The 23,475-nt window shown below is 39.6% G+C and overlaps 1 protein-coding gene across 1 annotated transcript in view; it reads right to left on the reverse strand.

The window, feature by feature from the left end:
- The window catches only part of tbl3 (transducin beta like 3), a 41,252-nt gene that overhangs the window by 16,425 nt on the left and 1,352 nt on the right, over positions 1–23,475 (reverse strand). Inside the window, exons 4-18 of the mRNA XM_079836680.1 lie at positions 20,651–20,698; positions 20,423–20,564; positions 19,600–19,684; positions 17,925–18,095; positions 17,759–17,834; positions 17,534–17,630; positions 13,870–14,081; positions 13,648–13,789; positions 10,215–10,273; positions 9,975–10,081; positions 6,820–6,955; positions 5,138–5,368; positions 2,140–2,210; positions 1,783–1,939; positions 447–505 (exon numbers count right to left, since the gene is read on the reverse strand). Coding sequence (XP_079692806.1) covers positions 447–505; positions 1,783–1,939; positions 2,140–2,210; positions 5,138–5,368; positions 6,820–6,955; positions 9,975–10,081; positions 10,215–10,273; positions 13,648–13,789; positions 13,870–14,081; positions 17,534–17,630; positions 17,759–17,834; positions 17,925–18,095; positions 19,600–19,684; positions 20,423–20,564; positions 20,651–20,698 — 1,793 coding nt within the window. The remainder of the gene's footprint in view (positions 1–446; positions 506–1,782; positions 1,940–2,139; positions 2,211–5,137; positions 5,369–6,819; positions 6,956–9,974; positions 10,082–10,214; positions 10,274–13,647; positions 13,790–13,869; positions 14,082–17,533; positions 17,631–17,758; positions 17,835–17,924; positions 18,096–19,599; positions 19,685–20,422; positions 20,565–20,650; positions 20,699–23,475) is intronic.

Below are 23,475 nucleotides of genomic sequence, written 5' to 3' on the forward strand. Positions count from 1 at the left end.
TTAATTTCTTTTCGACTGCAGAAAGAAAGACATGGACATCTTGGATGACGTGGGGGTGAGGAAATTATCAGCAAAAGTTTATTTAAAAGTGAACTAATCCTTTAAATTTCAAAAAGTCAAATTCAAGCTAACCCTGAAGGAAACTCCACTAATAGTTCTCAATTAAAAAGCATTAATCAAGCCCAGAATCAGTGATAACGTTTATGTATAAGCGGTCATGCATCAAGGATGGAAGGAATCAGATCAGGAAACACTATAAAGTGCTTGAAGGGTTCAAGAAACAATGTCGTGTTTCAATTACAGGATTGGTTTGGCAAGCGATTAAAGGTTACGCGCAGTGTGTAGACCTTGCCAAAATGTTATGACATTCAGCCTTGTAAATCTTTCATCAGAAATCTCTCTGCCTGACTGAATTTGTTTGTGACATAAAGCAGGCAGTGACTTACTTAAGGACTTGGTCTTCCTGTTTGGCCTGCTCCTCTGCCAGCTCCACTTTAGTCACATCCTAACCGGAAAACAAAGAAAAACAAACCATTGTACTAATACTGGGGTGTATTCCAGAAAGCAGGTCGTGTGACATCCCTGGGTATGTTTAAGGGTAAGTATGCGGATAACCTCAACTTTTGGTTCAAAAGACGGAGGTAACTTTGAGGATATGCAAGTAGCCATAGCAATTCATTCTCTGAACATAACCTGCTCATGGTTCCAGGGCTAGTTTGCTTAGGTATTCAGATGTGTGTAATATTAATATAACTCTCAGTAATAATATACAATATTATATATAAATTTTAAAGCACTATTATAACAAGGTAATGTTAAGCAAGGTTAACGTACCGCCATATATACCTTGAACTCTCAGTGACTAACCCAAACCTTGCTTACTCGAGGTACACTGGTTCTAAAAATTCGTCAGTGAGTAAGTTCAGACAACTTCGAGTATGTTCCCGGTTATCACACAAGACAGTCTTGTTAATCTTGCTTTCAGGAATACACACCTGGCCAGTACGCATAGACAATGGAAACAAATGCACAGCAACCAGTATACAATGTCCTGGCTGGAATTAAAATTATTATTTGCGCACCAGAGCATGACGAGCATCCCGTTTCACATAGTATTAGGTGTAACTGTAATAGCTTGCTAATTATAAGGAGGTGTGAGCAGAGTTTTGGTCACATAATGTGTGCATTATATAGGAATGGTGTGTTAGTTAATCCTACAGTTGTGAAATTACATTTATTTGTTTCATAGGAAAAAAAAAAAAGACTGGTGATGGCATATGTTCAGCGTAATAACTGTATGGTTAATTACTTTTTTTCTACTGATGTGGCAAATAATATCAAAAGTCCACTCAAATCAGATGAATGGAAATGTTTTGATAAAACCGTTTTCTATTATAGTATATTGTCAAATGTAATTTATTCCTGTGATCGAAGCTGAATTTTCAGCATCATTTTTATTCTCAGGAAATTATCATCATGTTGAAAACAGTTGTGCTGCTTAATTTTTTTGATTCTTTGAACGAAAATGTATGCAACACTAATTTATGTAACATTAGGATAAATATAAATGCTTGAGATCCTTCCTCATCATGATTGTTGAATAGCAGTAAATAATCCAGAAATAAGGAAATGGAACATATTCATCATTCATCGGGATCAGTGCCATGGTGTAAAACAATGGGCCTTTTCGCTTGGCATGTCAAACTTCCCATTCCCGCACAACATTCAGTTTCATTTCGCATTCGGTTTCATAACAGCGTTTTACACATCAGGTGGACTGACCTTCCACAGTGTGATGGTGGAATCGGCTGATCCTGTCACCATCAGCTCGTCTTTGCTGCTGCCATGCAGAGCCCACACTTTGTCCTGGTGAGCATCAAATGTTTTCACACACTCGTTCGTTTTTATGGTCCACAACTTCACAAGTCCATCAGATCCACTGAAGAATGACAGAGAGACAAAGAGTTGGGTCAAAAAAGCACATGTTTGCTCCATGAACCACAAGCACACAAAAAAACTGCTCTATAAACATCATACAATCTGTGCAAATATTCTCATTCAAACATGCTTGTATAGTAACTTGAACATAGTGCATGTGAACTGTTTGAACCGCAGTCAGAAAATGTAAGAGATACCCACCTAGACACTAGTTGAGTTCCTCGACTGACAAATATGATCTTTAGCACAGAGGCATCATGTCCCTCAAATGTCTGCAGAGATAAAACAGATATCATGTGAAGCTACTTTAGACATTCCTCTTTAAACACAACAACTATCAGCGGTTTAAAAAGGTACCTACATTTGGTTCTTGACCATTGAATGACCATGACCAATTTGGACATGGAGTCACATTGGGGTCCCAATATCTATGGGGCTTAACTATATAGGGCCTTAAAAATTAAGGTTCCAAATGAAAAAGTTTATTAAAAGCAACACGCCACTTTTTTTGAGAATAGGCTCATTTTCCAACACCCCTTTTTTCTTGGTACGCAATGTAACTACAGAAGAGTCAAGTTTTAAATAGGAAAAATATCGAAACTCTTTGGTCATTTTTGAGGGAGATGCTAACGGTCTAATCAGATTCAATGATCTATGCTAAGCTATGCTAAAAGTGCTTCCGCCAGACCCGGAGATCGGCTGAATGGATTAAAAAAACGTAAAACTCTAGGGGAGACGGAAAATGAGCCTATTCTCAAAAATAGTGGCGTGTTCCTTTAAGAACGAGAATCTAGAAGGATATTATGATAACTTGAATACTTCTAGTTAAGCATGCCAACGTTAGAAAAACAATATTTATGGCACTCAGACAGGAATGTTCCAACGCAATCGAGCTGATAGAAAAACACAAGATACATTTCTAGTTGTTCTTCAGATATCCTTCTTTAAAGGAAAAAAGTATCAGGTTTATCCAAAGTGACCCACATTTGGTTTTTGACGACTGAAAATGTACTCGTGGCCGTATTAAGATCTCCATATCTCTGGGATTGAACCATCAAGGGCATTTAAAATGAAAATACTTAAAGGAAAGTTTGTTAAGAACCAGAATCTAAAAGGATTTTAAGATATCTTTAATAATTTTTGAGTTACAGGCATGCAAACTTGAGGCAAAAAACACAATAAGTGCTTTTTTTCCATTTTAGAACCGTCACCGTTGGCGTATAATAAAACAAAGATTGCTGAAGTCAACAGATTTTACTAATAGACCTACTGATCTATTAGTAAAAATAAAATAATGATGCTGCCATCTTTCAAAAATCATTTTTATACCTAATTTGGCTCCAAATCGTCCCCTCTACAGTGCATGCAGAATTATTAGGCATTGATTTTCTGATCATATTTTCTGATCATAAGCCTATAAACAAACCAGTCTTCATGTACTTGACAACACTTCAGCTTGTGATTTTTATTAAGTGGGGGTCGTTTTTTTAGGATTCTTTAGTCTCTGAGATCCTGACACCTTGCACTTCTGGAAAATGGTGGCACTGGAGACCAAAGGGTTCCTGATGGTTTCGCACTTCATTCTTCACCTTAATTCTTTTGCTTCTTCCTATTTTTGTCTGACCCAATGAGCATTTCACTGTCCAATGGTCATGACTTAACTGCAATTTCTAGAATTGCATCCTTCTCTTGGGCATTTAATCATTTTGGACTTTTCAGTCTGGAGTTAAATCTGTTTTTTGGCTCATTTTATCTGTAAAAGAAATCATGCCTAATAATTCTGCACACCTGAATATAAGGAGTTTTTCATTTCCAGCCTTCATGAACAATTATACATCCCTTATAAATGATTAAATACAAAATCAATAGTAGTTAAGCTTAATGTGGTTGGGAATTGGTAAAATGTGCCTGGAAAATCAATGTGCCTAATAATTCTGCACGCACGGTACGTAATAGTGGATCAGTGAGATTTAATAGTTTGGCTTTCATCACTATTTATGTTTGTCTTTCTACAGAAAAATATTAACAAATGCAAAAATTTGAGCCGGGGACCTCTGGTTGAGTTGACGCCGAATGACCCCCATGTCACTAAATCGCCTGTCAATGGCATTGTATCCTTGTTACCTTCGGTCATTGGTTAACTTGCACATAAACCATGGAAACTCAGTGCTCTACCTCATCCATGAACAAGATTCCACACTCCTTCACATACACATAGGTTCCCCATAACAATCAGATAAGCCTTAGGCAACAGCATGTCACCGATGCGCTAGATAAGCTTTAAAGAAAGGCATGTTGCTGATAGCCGGGTGACCTAGGGCAGCATATTTCAATAACCAAAAGCCTAAACAACAAGTATGTTCCCAATAATAAACAAAACCTTGCGCAACAAGCATGTTCGCAATAACCAGATAACTCTTAAAAGTGCACTATGTAACTTTTCCGTCCGCTAGAGGTCGCCTGTTCTAAAAAAAAAGGCGTAGTTTGATGACGCCAGGTTTGAATCTAGGGACATGTGGTCTTCACCTCACAGCCGGTGGGAAAGAATCGGGACAGGACTCGGGCAGAAATCATGTTCATGGATGTGATTATTAACGTTACTGTAGTGAAACAGAAGCAGGAGCGAGTGTTGTGGAGCTGAGGAACCGCTGGAGCGATTGATAATAAGATGAACGCAACACACGCCTCACAAGCAGCGGGACTTTTATTATGACACAGTCGCCGGTCATGACTATGAGGTAACGCAGCTCTGTTTATCATATTAGACACATCTGAGTGTGTTAATGATGTGATGACGTTACTCTGTGCGTTCGCTCAGCGGCTGCTATGACACTTGTTCACACTGCAGTGAGAGTAAAGCGTTTATGCAAAATAAAACCAGAAACCGAGGGGAACGCAGATATGACGTCATCGACAGGCGACGCCCTCACACGTCCCGGTTCATTGGTTAAAAGAGCAATTTCTCACGATTTACAAATAGTTGGAAACATTTGGGATATTGCAAGTACTCAACTGAACAAAATAAATAACACTGGCCTAGTGGCTTTGGATATTTTACTGAAAACATTTTACATAGTGCAGCTTTAAGCAATGAGCATGTTACTGATACACTATAGCTTCAAGGAACATGCATGATAGTGATACCCAGATAAGCGGGAAAACACACATCAAACTCAAAAACACTGCAAGTGTGAGTTACCTTGAGGCAGCTGAAGTCTTGGAGACCCCAGACCTTGACCGAGCCGTCCGCTGAGGCCGTGGCCAGGACCTGGTCCACAGGAGAGAACTGAACACACCAAATACCTCGACTATGACCTCTGAAGACGCCTAGCAGACTCATGTCAGCCAGGGACCAGAGTTTAGCCGTGCGATCCTGAGAGCCAGAGGCCAGCAGTTTGTCATTGGGAGAGATGGTCACACTGTTCACATCCTTCAGGAATATTCCAGGAAGAGACAGGACAACAGAAGAGGGGGGTGATTAAACACAAAATGATTAGGGTTGGGTACCGAAATCCGGTTCCAATATGGCACCGGTACTTATATAACCGGTATGTACCGGACCGAATCAGAACGCAGATTTCGGTTCCTCATTTCGGTGCCAAAATTCAAACGTGCTTTCGCGCTTTGGCCGAGCCAGAGACAGACGCTCAGCGCTGGTCACATCACAACTCATGACAACTATTCAGTGTTTTCAACCACATCATGTTTATTCCAGGTTTCAGACATTTAAATATTCATAAGTACTAGCAAAAAACACACACTGATGTCTATGAAAGCGGCAATGACAATCCTTTCAGACGGTTATAATTTGACTAACGTTACGTGTTTTATTCACATCAGATAAATGCACATTATATAGTAACTATATAGTTTACTCTATTCTTCTTCCAGTTCACTGGTCACTTACTTTCATGTATTTCGTGAGACGAGAATGATCTCAAGTGTTGTAACGTTAAATCCGACAGATCCGATTCTGAGGCGCAAACTAACATGGCGCCGCCCATTGCGCTTTATAGATCAACTAACACACATTCACTCACACATTTGAACATCAGATAGTTCGTGACACAGTTAAGAAGTTTGTGAATATTTTGAATAAAAAGAAAAAACGAAATAAACCCGATACAGCTGAGCTGTCAGCGCCATTGCGGCTGCTGTGTGTCATGTGAGAAACATGACGCGTCACCATGGAAACATTAAGGCGATGCGTTCAAAAATATTTAGCCAGAGAATATGATCATATTTCAAAATAAAGCTGAAGCTCGAAGCTGGTTTGTAGCAGAGCAAGAATACAGACGACTGCTGTTATTACTGTAACTGTTTAGAGTTATATTAGGCTTGTTGTAGTTGGGTGGCTTAGGTTTTACTGTGAATTTGTAAATATGTCAATTATAATTTGTAAATAAGTAAATTGTGTTTTGTATTTATTTATATTCATACATTTAAGTATACATTAAACTTTTAATAAATGGTTCAATTTAAATAATAAATAAATAAATAAAAAGCCATTTAATGTCATCCACCTCGTTTGGTGGCCTTTTAAAAAAAAAAAAGTATCGGTTCAGGCACCGGAACCGTTTTAAAAGTATCGGTTTGGCACCGGAATCGAAAAAAACCCAAACGATACCCAAACCTAAAAATGATAGACAGTATTTTTTTCCAATTTGTTATTTTTGAACATGATTATGAAATTGATGGTTACACAATAAGAATGTGCATTTTACTCTTATCTCAACACCTTGTTTTGACACAATGGACACACAAGAAACGTCAAACGAAGGTGGAAGACTAAATAAACTGAGTATGTGCGGTCTAAACATGTTCTCCCACACGGTTCACATTTCCTGTGTGAGATTGAACGTGACGAGGGCAAAGACCCACCTTGTCATGAGCTTTCTCTGTGAGCCGTGCTGTCATCAGTGCCGGTTCACATCCCTCGGCGAGAGGAGGGTCAGACAGTTCCCACACCTTAATAGTGCAGTCCTGACTCCCTGACACCAGGAAGACTTTCTTTAACCTGCGTACAGGAACAGGGAAACGGGCGTACGAGTTAGAAGAGCTCAAACTAATACTTATTTGCACCGTTATTAACCCTAAAACAGGCAATACTCTTTAGTGTCTTGTTTTGGGCATAAGAAAGATTCTTTTCATCAAATCCTTTTATCATAGCCTGGTCTGTCTTGAGTATGCTGGTCAAATGATTTGTTTTCAAGTTTTCTGTGATCAATTAGTCAGCCTGTCCTAAACCCAACATGAGCACCTTTGGTGCAGGACATTCAGATTTTGTTTTAAATAAATCTTAATTCATTCAGAAAAAAAATGCAAATAACCACTAATATTAATTGTGAACATTGTCTTAAGATGTTGAAAAAGAAAATGTTATTATTTGTTGCTCATTCTGTTATTTACCGCATTTTGAAAGGCATGTTTAGGGTATAACAAAAGGATCATCCACAGGATTGACAATGAATGGTGTTTCAAGGCAGGGCTGTAACGATTTGACCAAGAATAAAAATCTCAATTAATTGAACATTGTACCTCGATTAACGATTATTTGATTTATTCAGGTTAACAAAGATTTTTAGGAAAATAATCCATCTCTGTGAGTCCATATAATGCCATTGAATGGGTGCAGCTCGGTTGAAGCTTGAAAAACCACATGCAATGATCGTGATTATAAACCATATGACCCTCAATGTCTTCTGAAGCCAAACAATCGGTGCAGGGCACTCGGCAAGCGCCAAATGTCACGATAACAAATTTTGCTGGACGATAAATTGGCCAAGAAATTATTGCGATAAATGATAATATTGTCGCTCTGAGACCATTTTCATCTAAAATAATGATAATGGCATAATAATGCAGGTACACCTTTTCAAAGATCAATAAACTTTTATTTCTAAAGACTATAACACTGAAAACGGAAAACATTTTAAATATCCACAATAAATGAACAAAACAACCAAAAACAATAAAATAAATAGACTCTCAGTCTGTTAGCAAAAAAATGAACTAGAATAAATACCAATAACAATAAATAAAATGGATGAAAACTGCAACGGATGATTGTGTTTTAGGGGCATATTAGGGGTGGCACGGTTCACAAAACCCACGGTTCGTATCACGGTTTTAGGCTCACGGTTTTCGGTTCTTGTTGTTGTTTTTTCTTTTAATTGTTAACACTCCAGAAATTTACTTCAGTATATGATATTTAGCTAAATTATCCACAATTTAGGATACTGTATTAAAAAAATTGTTATATCATGTAATCATGCACAAACTGAATTTGACTTTAAGCGCATTATTGGAACCATCTCTGAGGAAAGATGGGTGAGATTTTGATACAGCAAGAGAGAAGACATCGATGACATGCTTTTCATTTATTTGGCAAAAAAAAGGAGAATATGTAGTGCTATCTCTACAGGAACTTATGTGCCTTTTTTAGCACACAAAGATTGACCTTGAAGCACACAAAGATTAAGCTGAAGAATTAACTTGCATTTATCAAACTGCCAACTTCAGTGTAGCTTTAAGCCTTGTTTAAACTCGACACGCATTTTTGTTTTATCGTGCGATTAATTGATTTATTGACTATCGCGACAGGCCTACAAATGCAAGTAAAAAACAGTGTTGGAGAGTAGATGAAACTCAATTACCAGTAATACACTCCCCTAAAGGATTATTAGGAACACCATACTAATACTGTGTTTGACCCCCTTTCGCCTTCAGAACTGCCTTAATTCTACGTGGCATTGATTCAACAAGGTGCTGAAAGTATTCTTTAGAAATGTTGGCCCATATTGATAGGATAGCATCTTGCAGTTGATGGAGATTTGTGGGATGCACATCCAGGGCACGAAGCTCCCGTTCCACCACATCCCAAAGATGCTCTATTGGGTTGAGATCTGGTGACTGTGGGGGCCATTTTAGTCCAGTGAACTCATTGTCATGTTCAAGAAACCAATTTGAAATGATTGGAGCTTTGTGACGGTGCATTATCCTGCTGGAAGTAGCCATCAGAGGATGGGGACATGGTGCTCATAAAGGGATGGACATGGTCAGAAACAATGCTCAGGTAGGCCGTGACATTTAAACAATGCCCAATTGGCACTAAGGGGCCTAAAGTGTGCCAAGAAAACATCCCCCACACCATTACACCACCACCACCAGCCTGCACAGTGGTAACAAGGCATGATGGATCCATGTTCTCATTCTGTTTACGCCAAATTCTGACTCTACCATCTGAATGTCTCAACAGAAATCGAGACTCATCAGACCAGGCAACATTTTTCCAGTCTTCAACTGTCCAATTTTGGTGAGCTCGTGCAAATTGTAGCCTCTTTTTCCTATTTGTAGTGGAGATGAGTGGTACCCGGTGGGGTCTTCTGCTGTTGTAGCCCATCCGCCTCAAGGTTGTGCGTGTTGTGGCTTCACAAATGCTTTGCTGCATACCTCGGTTGTAACGAGTGGTTATTTCAGTCAAAGTTGCTCTTCTATCAGCTTGAATCAGTCGGCCCATTCTCCTCTGACCTCTAGCATCAACAAGGCATTTTCGCCCACAGGACTGCCGCATACTGGATGTTTTTCCCTTTTCACACCATTCTTTGTAAACCCTAGAAATGGTTGTGCGTGAAAATCCCAGTAACTGAGCAGATTGTGAAATACTCAGACCGGCCCATCTGGCACTACAACCATGCCACGCTCAAAATTGCTTAAATCATCTTTCTTTCCCATTCTGACATTCAGTTTGGAGTTCAGGAGATTGTCTTGACCAGGACCACACCCCTAAATGCACTGAAGCAACTGCCATGTGATTGGTTGATTAGATAATTGCATTAATGAGAAATTGAACAGGTGTTCCTAATAATCCTTTAGGTGAGTGTATTTTAGCAATGCAATGTTGTGAGACCATGAATGACAGTTGACGGGCCAGTGCTGCAACGTCATGAAAGTTTAAGCCTCGCCAATGAAAATATTCAAGCGAAAGGGAAAAAAATATTGCTCCTCAAACCGATATATACAGTGATATATCTGACCTGGAGCAGGCGATAGAGCCCACGGCATTGGAGTGTCCGCTGCCCTGAGCCACGCAGTGCACGCAGCCGCTCTCTGGATCCATCTTCCACAGCCGCAACGACTTGTCCTGCATGAAAGGTCACATTAACATCTTGTTTTTCCATGTGTGGGCGAAACTATGCATTCAGATATTTTGAATGCCATGACACGCCAGTGAAAGGACCCTTGTGCAGCTTCCTAAGAAAAAGTAAAAGAGTCACCTTTGCACAGCTGGCAAACATGGAGCCTTTGCGGAACACGTCGATAGATAAGATGGTATCTGCAGACAAACAATCAGAGAGGATCATCAGCAGATGACAAGGTGATAGCGATCCACTCATCGACCACAATGCCAACAATGTAGACCGATGACTCGAGAGGTGCATGAAGAATCAGTTCAGTGTGACATTCAACGTTTGAAGCCAGTTTATGACACAATTTATGCACTTTACAGATCTGGTATGTAGGGCTGCAACTAATGATCGTTTATTCACTATTTTTGGATTAACTGAATAAAAAAAAAGAACAAATCTAATGATAACACGGACAAACAAATGCATTAAAAGCACACTTACTCACACATGCATGTCTGGATCTCTATCTTTGTGGGAACTCTCCACAGCACTGCAAAAAATGCTTTTCTTACTTAGTATTTTTGTCTTGTTTTCAGTGCAAATATCTCAAATCTTACATTAAGAAGCATTTACTAGAGAAGCAAAAGTTTTTGTCTTGTTTTGGGGGAAAATAACTCAAAATTAAGGGAGTTTTTGCTTAAAATAGGCAAAATAATCTGCCAATGGGGTAAGAAAAAAATCTTGTTTTCTGTTTGAGTTAAGATTATTTTGCTTACCCCATTGGCAGATTATTTTGCCTATTTTAAGCAAAAACTCCCTTAATTTTGAGTTATTTTCCCCCAAAACAAGACAAAACTTTTGCTTGTCTAGCAAATGCTTCTTAATGTAAGATTTTTTTGATATTTGGACTGAAAACAAGACAAAAATGCTAAGTAAGAAAAGCGTTTTTTGCAGTGAGGCGTTATGGTTTTTATACTGTACAAACTGTATATTCTCTCTCCCCTCACACAAAACTCTTTGCATTTTTACATTTTCAAAAAAGCTCATTCTGCATGATTTATAAGCTTGTTTCCTCATTGGGAGCTTGATTTAGGTCCTCGCAGTCCCCATGAGTCTGTGCGCATTCAGGTTGAAGTCCCCACCGAGATGCATGAACGCACACACACACAGACACGCACACACACAAGCACCTATCAAGGCACCTGACACATCAACCTGGACTCTAAATATATAATAATTGCTTATGACTTATGCCTAAAAATAAAAACTCTATTTATACCACATCCTGCCTAATGTTTTCCTCAAAACAATAGCTTTCAGTTTGCATCAGGAAATGTTAACTTATAAATCTAATGATAACTTACACTGTAGGAAACACCACAAACAAGTGCATTAACAGCACACACACACACACACACACACACACACACACACACACACACACACACACACACACACACACACACACACACACACACACACACACACACACACACACACACACACACACACACACACACACACACACACACACACACACACACACACACACACACACACACACACACACACACACACACACACACACACACACACACACACACACACACTAATGATCTTGTTTTGACTGAATCAAGTTCTTTTTTGTTATTTTAGAAGAATTGAGATATTTATTAACATTTTAAAATGGTTAATATTTAACATCTTGATTTTAACTTTAGTAAATTTAGTAAAATAAAATTAGTTTATTTATATTAATTTTGCTTTGAAAAAAAATTCAGTTTTAGTTTCAGTTATTTTAGTACATCAAGTTAAAGCTAAAAGAAAATTAGAAATTCTACCTCGCCAACTTGCTGAAACAATATATACACACACACACACACACACACACACTATATTATATATATATATATATATATATATATATATATATATATATATATATATATATATATATATATATATATACATATACACAAAGTTCACAATTTGATTCGATTTCCATTCACAAGCTTCAGATACAGTACATGGCAAATTTTCTTGAGGAAAACATTTCTTAACTAATGCTATAAACTATACCTGGAAATCAGCTGGTGCTTTACAAACATTGAAGGTTAACATTAACTGATTTAAATACAAACATAAATTACACTCAATGAGTTTTTTTTATAATAATAGAATTTCAATACTAACTTTACAATTACATAATCATATTTCTACTTTAATTAGTTTTTCGAAATATAAACATTTAAATGGTGGCTGTCATAAAAACTTGATGGATTTATTCAAACATACATTATTATTGAAGAAGAACATTAAACATTATAATGAATAGCCTATGTAATATGGTGCATATATTTATCAAAATGCTCCTCAAGAGTTTATTTTTCTAGCTCAGTGGTTCTCAAAGTGTGGTACTCAGGCTGCCTCTAGTGGTACGCAGAGGAAGAAGGAAAAAAATAGGGAGAAGGAAAAAAAAAACCACGGGTTCCAGTCTGACTCGGGACACTGGAGTATTTACGTGTCATGTTATCTAAGAGTCCTATTCATTTTAAATATTGTGGTTATCGCCAATACCGGTATATTGCAACACCCCTAATTATTTATTTATATATTTATATATATATATATATATATATTAGGGCTGTCAAAAGATTAATCGCGATTAATCGCATCCAAAATAAAAGTTGTGTGTGTGTGCTCTGTTAATTATTAGATATATATAAATACACACACATTCATGTACGTATTTAAGAAATATTTGCATGTATATACTGTATATACATTTATATAATCTATAATATATATATAAATATAAATGTTTTATATATAAAAATAATATTTTTTCTTAAATATATACATGTGTGTGTATTTATATATAAATAATAATTAACAGAGTACACACACATATTATGTAAACACAAACTTTTATTTTGGATGCGATTAATCGCGATTAATCTTTTGACAGCCCTAATATAAATATATATTTTATATATATATTTATATATATATATATATATATATATATATATATATAATTCTTTAAGTAACAGAAGTTTTTTTTATGGTTTTAGTTTTATTTAACTATATTAACCTTGGTTTCCATCATTCATGTTTTTTACTGCTCTCAAATGTGTTTTTTTTTTTGCATACAAATGTGTTTTCATTACAGTCACGAAAAATCACAGATTAATCCTTGCAGACCTAGTAGTGAGGTCATGTGATAGCAATCCTAAAGCTTAAAGTGTTTGTTGCTTAAAACATAGGCTGAATCCGAAACCGCCCCCTAAACCCTCAATCACTATTCCCCATGTTAATCCACTAATACTTGAAGGAGTGAATGAAAACGAGTGAGTGAAGTCGGACAGCCGTTGTGTGTCCACACTCATTATTGCGGTGCAAAGTGGGATAGAATGAGTGCACTCGATAACATCCACTATGGTTTCGGACACCACTACAAATGGCTGTCCCCTCAAATAATGCCCTATGTAGGGTATACAGGGTGATTTTGGATTTAAAGCACACAGTGCAGCATGTGTTTCATATCCAGAGAGCTGCTGCCCTCTAGTGGCTCACTGACCTGTGTGTCCATACAGAATCTGACAGCTGTTAGTGGCCAACTCGAACACCTTCAGCTGAGAGCTGTTAGTGGCCACGACGATGTGCGTGTCGTCCTTCCCCAGGAACTTCACATCCAAGATATCATCATTGTAGCCCACGAGCTTCAGAAGAAGAGATAAGCAAGGTGAGTGGTCTCCCATTCCAGAGACAGCGGAGGCTCGTGCTGAGCTGCGAGGCTTACCTGCTGCTGTACGGTGAGCGTGGGCATCTGATAGATGAGGATGTTGTGCTCTGCGGTGACTGTGGCCAGTCTGTTGGACTGAGGCATGGGGAGAAGGTGGACCAGACTGCGCGGGTCCAAATCGGCCGCCTCTGTGCTGAGAGCTGGAGCGTCAGGCAGCGTCTGCGTGTGGACACAGCCCGCTGAGCTGGAGTCCCACACTCGAAGAACACCTGCGGAGAACATCACAACACGCTTACACAACTACTACACGCATCGCACAGCACCAAAATCAATCCTTTATTTTTTTTAAATCAAGCACTAAAAAAAGCCTACAAACAGAGGTGGACAGTAACTAAGTACATTGACTTGAGTACTGTACTTAAGTACACTTTTTGAGTATCTGTACTTTCCTTGAGTAGTATTTTTTCTGGAATGTTATCACTTTTACTTCACTACATGTACTTTTTACTCCACTATATTTCTATCAAGGCCCTCGAAGTAGAAAGTCGTAGCCGCTTTGAAAGACAGTGGATGATTTGTTTTCTTTTTTAAAACGTGATTCTTTTTTATTTTTTTTTGCAGAAAGCCTGTCAGTAATCACTCTTGTAGGATCACATGAAGTTCAATGATTTCCAAGTATTTTTTGAACACTAATCAATTGATGGCAAAATAGAAGGCGGCAGTTCCCAGACGCAGTGCGTGAAACCATGGTCATACTTAAAAGTTAAAATTCAGAAGAGCAGACGTGGATAAGTCTGAAAAAGTGCGACGACACGAAAATGCACACAGAAAGCTGCCTCTCAGACGCCAGACCACAAGTACTGAATTTTAGTCTATTGAATCTACTAAAATCTTATTATAGTCAATTAAAACTAGACTAAAACTAAAACAATTCAGATGCCTAAAATGTTATAGTCAAAAGACTATGACTAAAACTAAATCAAAATTTGCTGTCAAAATTAACACTGGTATGAAATATTGTTGGTCAAATGATTTTTATAGATTTACCCGCCAAGTTGCCATAGCCTTGTGGATACAGTGCTAACGCATAGGTAACGTTCGACAATGATGTTAGTTAGCATGCAAAAACGCAGTTGGTCTAATAATGTTAAAGGGTTAGTTCACCCAAAAATGAAAATTCTGTCAGTAATTACTCACCCTCATGTTGTTCCAACCATGTAAGACCTTCGTTCATCTTCGGAACATAATTTAGTATATTTTTGATGAAATCTGAGAGCTGTCTCACTCCTCCATAGGCTTTCAGAGGGAATGAAACTTGATGGCCCAGAATAGTAAGTAAAAACGTCATTTAAGGAGTCCAAATGACTACAGTGGCTCTGTATTAAGTCTATCATGCGACGAAAATACTTTTTGAGCGGAAAAACAACAAAAATAACGACTTTATCACACTATTATTGTTGTTCAATTTAAGCCTCTGACGAGAGTTTGCGGGAGCGCCACGACGCATGCGCGAGAACTGAGATTACGGCGTTCTTCTTCTACTACTACTTGTTACTGGCTGCTCACTCTTTCGGAGTAGGGTTAATCTCAGTTCTCGCGCATGCGTCGTGGCACTCCCGCGAACTCTCGTCAAATTGAACAACAATAATAGTGTGATAAAGACGTTATTTTTGTTGTTTTTCCGCTCAAAAAGTATTTTCGTCGCATGATAGACTTAATACAGAGCCACTGTAGTCATTTGGACTCCTTAAATGACGTTTTTACTTACTATTCTGGGCCATCAAGTTTCATTCCCTCTGAAAGCCTATGGAGGAGTGAGACAGCTCTCAGATTTCATCAAAAATATACTAAATTATGTTCCGAAGATGAACGAAGGTCTTACATGGTTGGAACAACATGAGGGTGAGTAATTACTGACAGAATTTTCATTTTTGGGTGAACTAACCCTTTAACTGAAGTCCTTTCAGAAATGCTTTTACATAATCCTGTCAAATAAACACATGTAGAAACCTTTCTTTTCTAGTATGATTTTGACTTTGATAAGAGCTTTGTAACTTTTAAACAAGTATTTAAATGAGTTCAGGGTATGCTAGCATGTCAGATGGAGCATGACTGGCTTAAACCACCATGATGGAACAGCGTGCATTCATACAACAATGCAACAATAATAAAATAATGCGTTTACTTTTACTTTTGATAAGTATTTCTGTACTTTTACTTAAGTAAAAATCTATCTTTACAACTTTCACTTGTAATGGAGTAATATTTAACCAATACTTTTACTCAAGTAATGGAGTTGTGTACTCTGTCCACCTCTGCCTACAAATAAGCAAAATGTGTATCTTTAAACATTGTTAAATAACATTTTCTCATTCATTTTATATTTTAAAGGGTTTGCATGCATCTTTTTATCTCGATTAGATGCAACAAAGCAGATTAAAGGCACAATATGTAAGATTCTTAGATTAAATATCCAAAAACCACTAGAACAATGTTATATATTTTGTTGACTTGTGTACTTACACTATCACAAGTGTTCCCAAGAATGTTTAAATCCAGAGAAATACGCAATTTTAACCAGGACACGGACCATGTCCGTGCTATCAATGACATCATACCCACGTTACCCTCGATTTCTGAGACCATGGAAACACCAAAGACTCTTTAATATATGATGTGTTTTATTAGACAGGTGAGCAACTGTTTGGATCATTCAGCGACAGAAAACTCATCATTGTTATACAGCTGAACACAGTCTTATTGTTTAAATCTGGTTTTCTTGATTTACCGCGAGTGCCATGTTTGTCTAATATCGATCTAACTCACTGCAGTGTGAACAAATGTCTCATAGTAGCCGCCGAGCGAACGCACAGAGAAACATAACTTTCAACACACTCAAATGTATCTAAAATGATAAAACAGCGCTGCGTTAACCCACATACATGAGCGAAAGAAGCGGAAGTGCTCGTCTATGGCATAATAAAAGCTCTGCAAAATCAAGGGTCATCAAGCTACGCCTTTGTTTTGAAGAAGCGACCTCTAGTGGCGAAAAAATTACATATTGTGGCTTTAAAGTGTAAATTCGTTGTTTTTCAACCTGCTTTGTATTGTTACAATGTCGGTAGTATATGAAAATTAACAATGTTTACTCTGTGTTACCTGGGCCAAGAAATATGTGTTTATTTGTCAGCGAAGTCTGCCAGCTCTTGTGGAAGTGGCTGGGCAACAAACTCAAGCCCCTCTTCTCTTATATCAAATTTCTCTTTAAAAATTCTCGTTTTAGACTCTAATTCATGACCCGTGTTTTGTTTTGCTGTATCCGTGCTTCTGCGTTCGTCAAGGGTTCAAGGGTCAGGGGTTACTCTTTTAGCACAAGTCGACTTGCGTACCACTGAACGCCGGAAGCTAGTTATTTTAGTTTCTAAAGTTTTAAATATGGATATTTTCCATACACAAACACATCACTTCAGAAGACCTTTATGAACCCCCCAGAGCCGTGTGGAGCAGTTTTATGATGGATAGATGCACTTTTATGGACTTCAAAAATGACTGCCATTATAAAGCTGGGAAGAGCCAGGACATTTTAATAAAACTCCAATTGTGTTCGTCTGAAAGAAGAATGTCATAAACACCGAGGATGACTTGAGGGTAATAAATCATGGGCTAATTTTCAACCCATGGGGGGAACTATCCCTTTAAATTCTTGAGTCTAGGAGTTTACCTTTACTGCCAGCTGTGACAAAGTGTAAGCCTTCATTCTTCACACCCATCTGGGAGTAATCGCCCGTCCCAGGGAGAACAACAACACCTTCCACAGCCTGAACATCCACAAATAAAAGAACTGCTTGTGAAACAAGGCCGTGTTTCCAGAACCTACTTATTTCACAGGTGTGATACACAGACAATAATTGAGCTGCCATGAAGGTAAATCAGGTCACGTTCTGACCTCATAGACAGGGACTGTCCTCTTCACCACATTCTCCTTCAGGTCCCACACCGAACAGATTTTGTCTCGGCCAGAACTGAAAATGGAGACAGGGCGACTATTAAAACTGGACCATTATGCTTGATGAGAATCCATAGAAATGTGACGTTCTCCCCCCCCTATTTACCTGATGAGTGTTTGGCCATCAGGAGAGAAGGCCAGCGATGTGACGGCACTGTAGTGGCTCTGCAAAACACAGGTGCACGTGCTGGTCCGCAGGTCCCAGATCCGGATCAAACAGTCCAGAGAGGAAGAGAAGAGCTGCAGCCTGCTGATGTCTGGATGAAACTCAACCAAACTGAAAGAGAGGCGTCGTCGCAGCTTTTAAACATGGCATAACAACCAGCTGTGCCAGTATTACATCATCAGAGGAAGGAATTATGAGATCTACTGAGCGTAAATGAGAGACGATTTCAAAGCAGTTTAAAGGTAGCCTGACATCGTCATACTCAATTCAAGTCAGAATATGAGTCTGATATTGCTCCGTTGGGCTGTGATTATTGGGCGTGTTTCAAGACCTCAATTGGATGGACCTACAACCAATCAGAGCAACGGAGCGACGTTAGTTGTCAAATGTCAACAGAACTCAACTGCACTGTGTTGCCAAATCCACGGGTTGAAGCGACCCCAATTATGTGACATACAGACCCAGGAATGCGAATTTTAGCAGCCAGCCCTGCCAAAATAACACATATTTTACCCCCAAATGCCATTTTTTCCAGAGAACATTTTTTCTATTCGGGCATAATTACTCCTCTATGGAGAAAGTCCAGACCGAACTGCCCGAGCTCAAATGTTGTGGGCGGGGCTAAGTTCGGAAAACTTCCTTGTTAGTCAAAGAAAAGCTTTTATAGACACCAGGCCCAGAAAACGAGAGCTCTCACAATATGTTGACCACTGACGTAATAGGACGCAGAAGCACCGCCTCAAGCCCGCCCACCGACTCGTGGAGCTAAACGATGCGGAATCGATTGTAAACAAGAGACAGGTCGAGACTGGATTTGCAGACATATTGAGATTAAAACACAATGCTGTGCCTCCTATATTGGACCCGGCAGGAACGGTTCAACACACTTATGTGAGTAAAACATGTTTTCATATGTGTTAGTATTGCATTGTTTCAGATTGTTTGATATCTATTGATTACACACCTTAGCACATGGTCACAGGCTGGAGAAGCTGTTATTGGTTCATTCGTGATCAGACTCGGACTTGTAACGCCAGCTCGCAAAGCCAAAAGTCCCGGGGCTATGTGTTTTTCAGACGGGCTACCAAAACGCATCACCGGCCTGCCGACGGGTTATCTTAAATAGTGAAATAACATTCCTATCTTACGCACGCGCGCGTGTGTGTGTTTACGGGTGGTGGTTATTCACTGATCGGGTGGGCCAAGCAATACAAAAATAACATTCCAATCAATCGCGGGTGGATGAGAGATGAATCATTGTGTTTGTTTGATAAAGGCATTTTGCGAGTCCTGTGAGCATTTACCCAGACGCTTTCAAAACAATCCCCACATGTAACTGAGAGGAGCTGAAGCTCATTAAATATGCACATCTTATCCAATCCTAGCCGTGGGTCTTCAGTGCGGCACGCCCATCAAAACCGACCGTTTTTCAGAGAGCCTCAAAACCAAGGCAGAATATAGCCTATTACTTATTCATTATGATGTTTCTGAATGTAAAAACCACGCAAACGTCATAAGTTGACCTCAGACAACAGTATAAAAAAATCTAAATAGCCAGTTCATGACCCCTTTAAGATACTTTACATTTTGTAAGCAGGGTTTCTTCAGTACTTACTGTACAACACCAGTTGGTCCTTTCAGGTTGTGTGTGCAGTACTGCTTCACAACATCCCACAGCTTGATGGTGCCGTCACAACCTCCTACAAACACAACAGCAAATACCCATTACCCCTGTGAAAAGATGTGCCATGGGGCTCGTTCCTCGCTTAATACATCTAAGATGATTTGACAGATCCCAGATCTTTTAATCGTGATAACTGATCTCTGGCTAATTTGGTTCTTCAAACGAATTTGCGGATTGGATTAAAATATCTGGATTAAATGATCTAAGATCAAGCAAGTCCAGGATGAGCTTCGAAGAACCAAACAATCCAAGATCATGTCAAATCGTCAACAATCAAATCCAGCTAACTGAGTTAGCGACGTACGAAGAACGGGCCCCTGAACTCTTTTCAATGCCACTTAGAGTTTATTTCAAAATTAGGGCTGCTCGATTATGATCCCTCAATTTGCAAACAGATTTGTTGTGTTTTTATGCTTGCTTGAGTTGGGTTTTGACTTGCAAATAATGGGAGATGGAAACGCATTTTAATAGAACATTAAACCCATGTGACTCTTTCCGCTGATGGGGTTTTATTTACTGCTGGCTACTATGTTTCCAATACCACCACCATCCACTCGGACAACTTATTATTCATTAAATTGCTGTCTATGGAGCGGTCAGAGAGCTCTCAGATTTCATCAGAAAGATCTTCATTTGTGGTTTGAAGATGAACAAAGGTCTTACGGGTTTGGAACGAAATGAGGGTGAGGAATTAATGACAGAATTTACATTTTTGGGTGACCTAACCAAATCAAAGATCTAGCTTATGTCTGACCTGTCGCCAGCAGGGTGGAGGTGCAATCAAAGGTCATGCTGGCCACAGGCACATTGTGGATGGCCCTCCACGACCGAGTGCACTTCTCCTGCTTCCAGTCCCACTGCTTCAAGAGCAAAGCCCTGCTGGCGGTCACCAGCATCTGCAGTAAAACAAACAGCAACCAGCTCAGTCTCAGACATCCTGAAACACCAGACGGGTCAATGACAGATCACTGAATAACCTCACCTCATCATCAGGACTGAGAGAGAACGAGGTGATGTCCTCTTGATCATCCTGCGGCGAGAAAGCAAAGGTGAGACATTCAGGCAGCCGCATTATGCAGTCATGTTTCAGACATGGTGGTGCTTCTTCAATTTTGGACACTTTTTTTCTATTTTTTTCTATTATCTTGTAATATGAAGTTCACATTAAAATGCATTACCATCCCTTCATCATATTGCAATTTTTAAATACTTTTATTTACATATTTTACTGTTTAACCCTTATCTCAGATCCAGACAAAATCCATCATACAAATATGATTACATTTAAAGGGGTACTTCAGCGCTGGAAAGATGACCGTGTATTTAAACAGGGTAATTTATGCAGCAGAAATGTGAAATTATTTTTGAAGTTGGTGCCTTCTAGACTGAGAGAAGACAGAAAATGTATTTTTGGCTCATGTGGATGAAAGACAACAACTCCCAGAATGCACTTGCTTCACTGGCCTATGAGGCCACTCCCACCGGTTACATCTCTTGCCCACCGCGGCACCGCCCCACCGTAGTTTAGATTTTTATAGTAATAAAATAATTTAGTTCAGTTAGAAAACAGACACTTCAATTAAAAAATGAATGTGTCTGCTCAATACAGCATGAACCGACCGAAAGTCGCAGCACAAACACAGCAGGAGTCAGATCTCATTCATCACGAGAGCGAAGAGCTGACAGACCAGATGATTGCAGAAGATTTGGTTTCAAAGCGAAATGCGCCTATTTAAGTGAGTTTGTCATTGTACCGTTTTATTGTTGTGTTTTTCATTAAGAATAATAGGCTAATGAACCCACAATTCAAGCAACTCGCCCCAGAATTGGCGCTAATTCTAAACCGAAACTAAAATGAGCACAGCCGCCCCGGCATTCATTCTCGGTGTGTGTCCAGTCCGGTGCGTTTTCAGTTCATGCCTATGGAAGCTGAACTTTCTCAGGAATTCATTGAGAAAACTCGCTTTGCTCCGACCTCTCCGTTATGAATGTCCGTGCGTCCGTCTGTGTCTTACATTCTGTGAGTGAGATCCCACCCCTATGGGCGGAACTAGCTCCTACTACTGGCTGTCGCCTTTGGCTTGGCTTGCTCAGTTGGGGACACTAAGGCCCGGTTTCACAGACAGGGCTTAAGGCCCGGGTATACTTCGGCCGTCCGCGTTCGTGCACCGCCCGCATGACGTAATTTTCGTCATTCGGAGGGCTCGCGGCCGGCCGCACACCCCGTCCGCGCGCAGCCCAAATTTTGAGACCGCGCGGACGGTCCGCGTGCAACAGCGCATGCGCCAGCAGTACAGAAGAGTCCACTAGGTGGCAATACACACAGTATTGAGCACAGTGTTCAGCCGTCGAAGAAGAGTGTGCAAAGACCGGTTTAAAAACAACACGCTTGAAAAAAAAGAGAGAATTTTTGATTCTTCAGTGTTTCTTCCAAACTATGTTGCAATGGTGGATCCACTACAGTTCTTCTCCGATCATGCCCAGCGAATGTCCCGTTGATGACAGGACTCAGTGCTGCCCTCCGATGTCTGGTAGAGCATAGACACTTTTTTACTGCGCATGTGTCGAACGCGATCCTCCGCGCGCATCCGTTGTGTAGTATACTTTAAAAGACGCACGGACAGGGCTGCGCGCGTGACGCGTCCGGGCGCGGTAAGTGAAGTATACCCGGGCCTTTAGACTAAGCCAGGATTAGGCCTTAGTTCAATTAGGACATTTAAGTAACTTTTATAAACGTGCCCAAGAAAAAAACATTACTGGTGTGCATCTTGAGACAAAACAATGCCACTGACATATTTTAAGATTTGTCAGTGCGAGATTCTTTCAGTTAAAATAGCTCAAACATGCATTTTAGTCTAGGATTAGCTTAAGCATTGTCTGTGAAACCGGGGGTAAATGTTTCAACTAAATATCCAAATAAATCTAATTAGTAAACTAAATGAACCATATAAATAGCCTGACAAGCCAGACCCACATCAAGATCATTCGAACATCATTTGAATATACTACGGGTTTCTACTGATACAAAATATTGTGTGTTTTATATAACCTGACAAGCCAGAGCCACATCAAGATGTTGGGTCTGGGAACACACCATTGGCAGGGCTCAATCCGAGGGGCGGGATAAACGGCTGTCTTTCAGATTCCCTCTGCACGCAATAGGATAGCGCTACAACCAACCAGAGCAACAGAGAAGGTGAAGCGGAGCTAGTTGATAGATTAGACTTTCGCCATATCCGGTCGGCAAAACTCTGAACACATCTTCCTTTCTTAAGAATGACTTCAGTGCCGTTCTTTGTTCCAGTCTTTCAACTCCAAGTCTTCCAGAGTCGCGGCCAAAGCCGTTTCGTAAGGCCGCCGTTCGCCAGCTTCTTTGTTTACGAGTAGTACACAGAACCGCCTCAACTCTGCCATCATTATGTTAAGCCCACCCACCGACTCTATACACGATGTGATTGGCCTGACTAGAGTTTGGTTTTTCCAGCTGGCAAGCCAACAGAGAGTTGCTAGACTACACTTGCGGCAAATTAGATTTGCTGATTTCTAGGCTACCACATAGACTAAATTACTGATCTAATTAATGATCTAATGCCCACCGTTTTCTCCGGAGCGGCTGTACGGCTGAATATAACCCTGTTGCATTATTTTCCTGTTTAACACTGTGAAGCTGCTTTGAAACAATCTGCATTGTAAAAAGCGCTATATAAATAAATTTGACTTGACGTCTATAGCCTCGGGCCAAAAAAGCCTCAGATGACAAAAAAAAAAAAGACTCTCGTCTCAGGGGGGGGGGGGTCATTCAAATAT

The sequence above is a fragment of the Gobio gobio genome (assembly GCF_949357685.1).
Source record: "Gobio gobio genome assembly, chromosome: 1".
NCBI classification, from domain to species: domain Eukaryota; kingdom Metazoa; phylum Chordata; class Actinopteri; order Cypriniformes; family Gobionidae; genus Gobio; species Gobio gobio.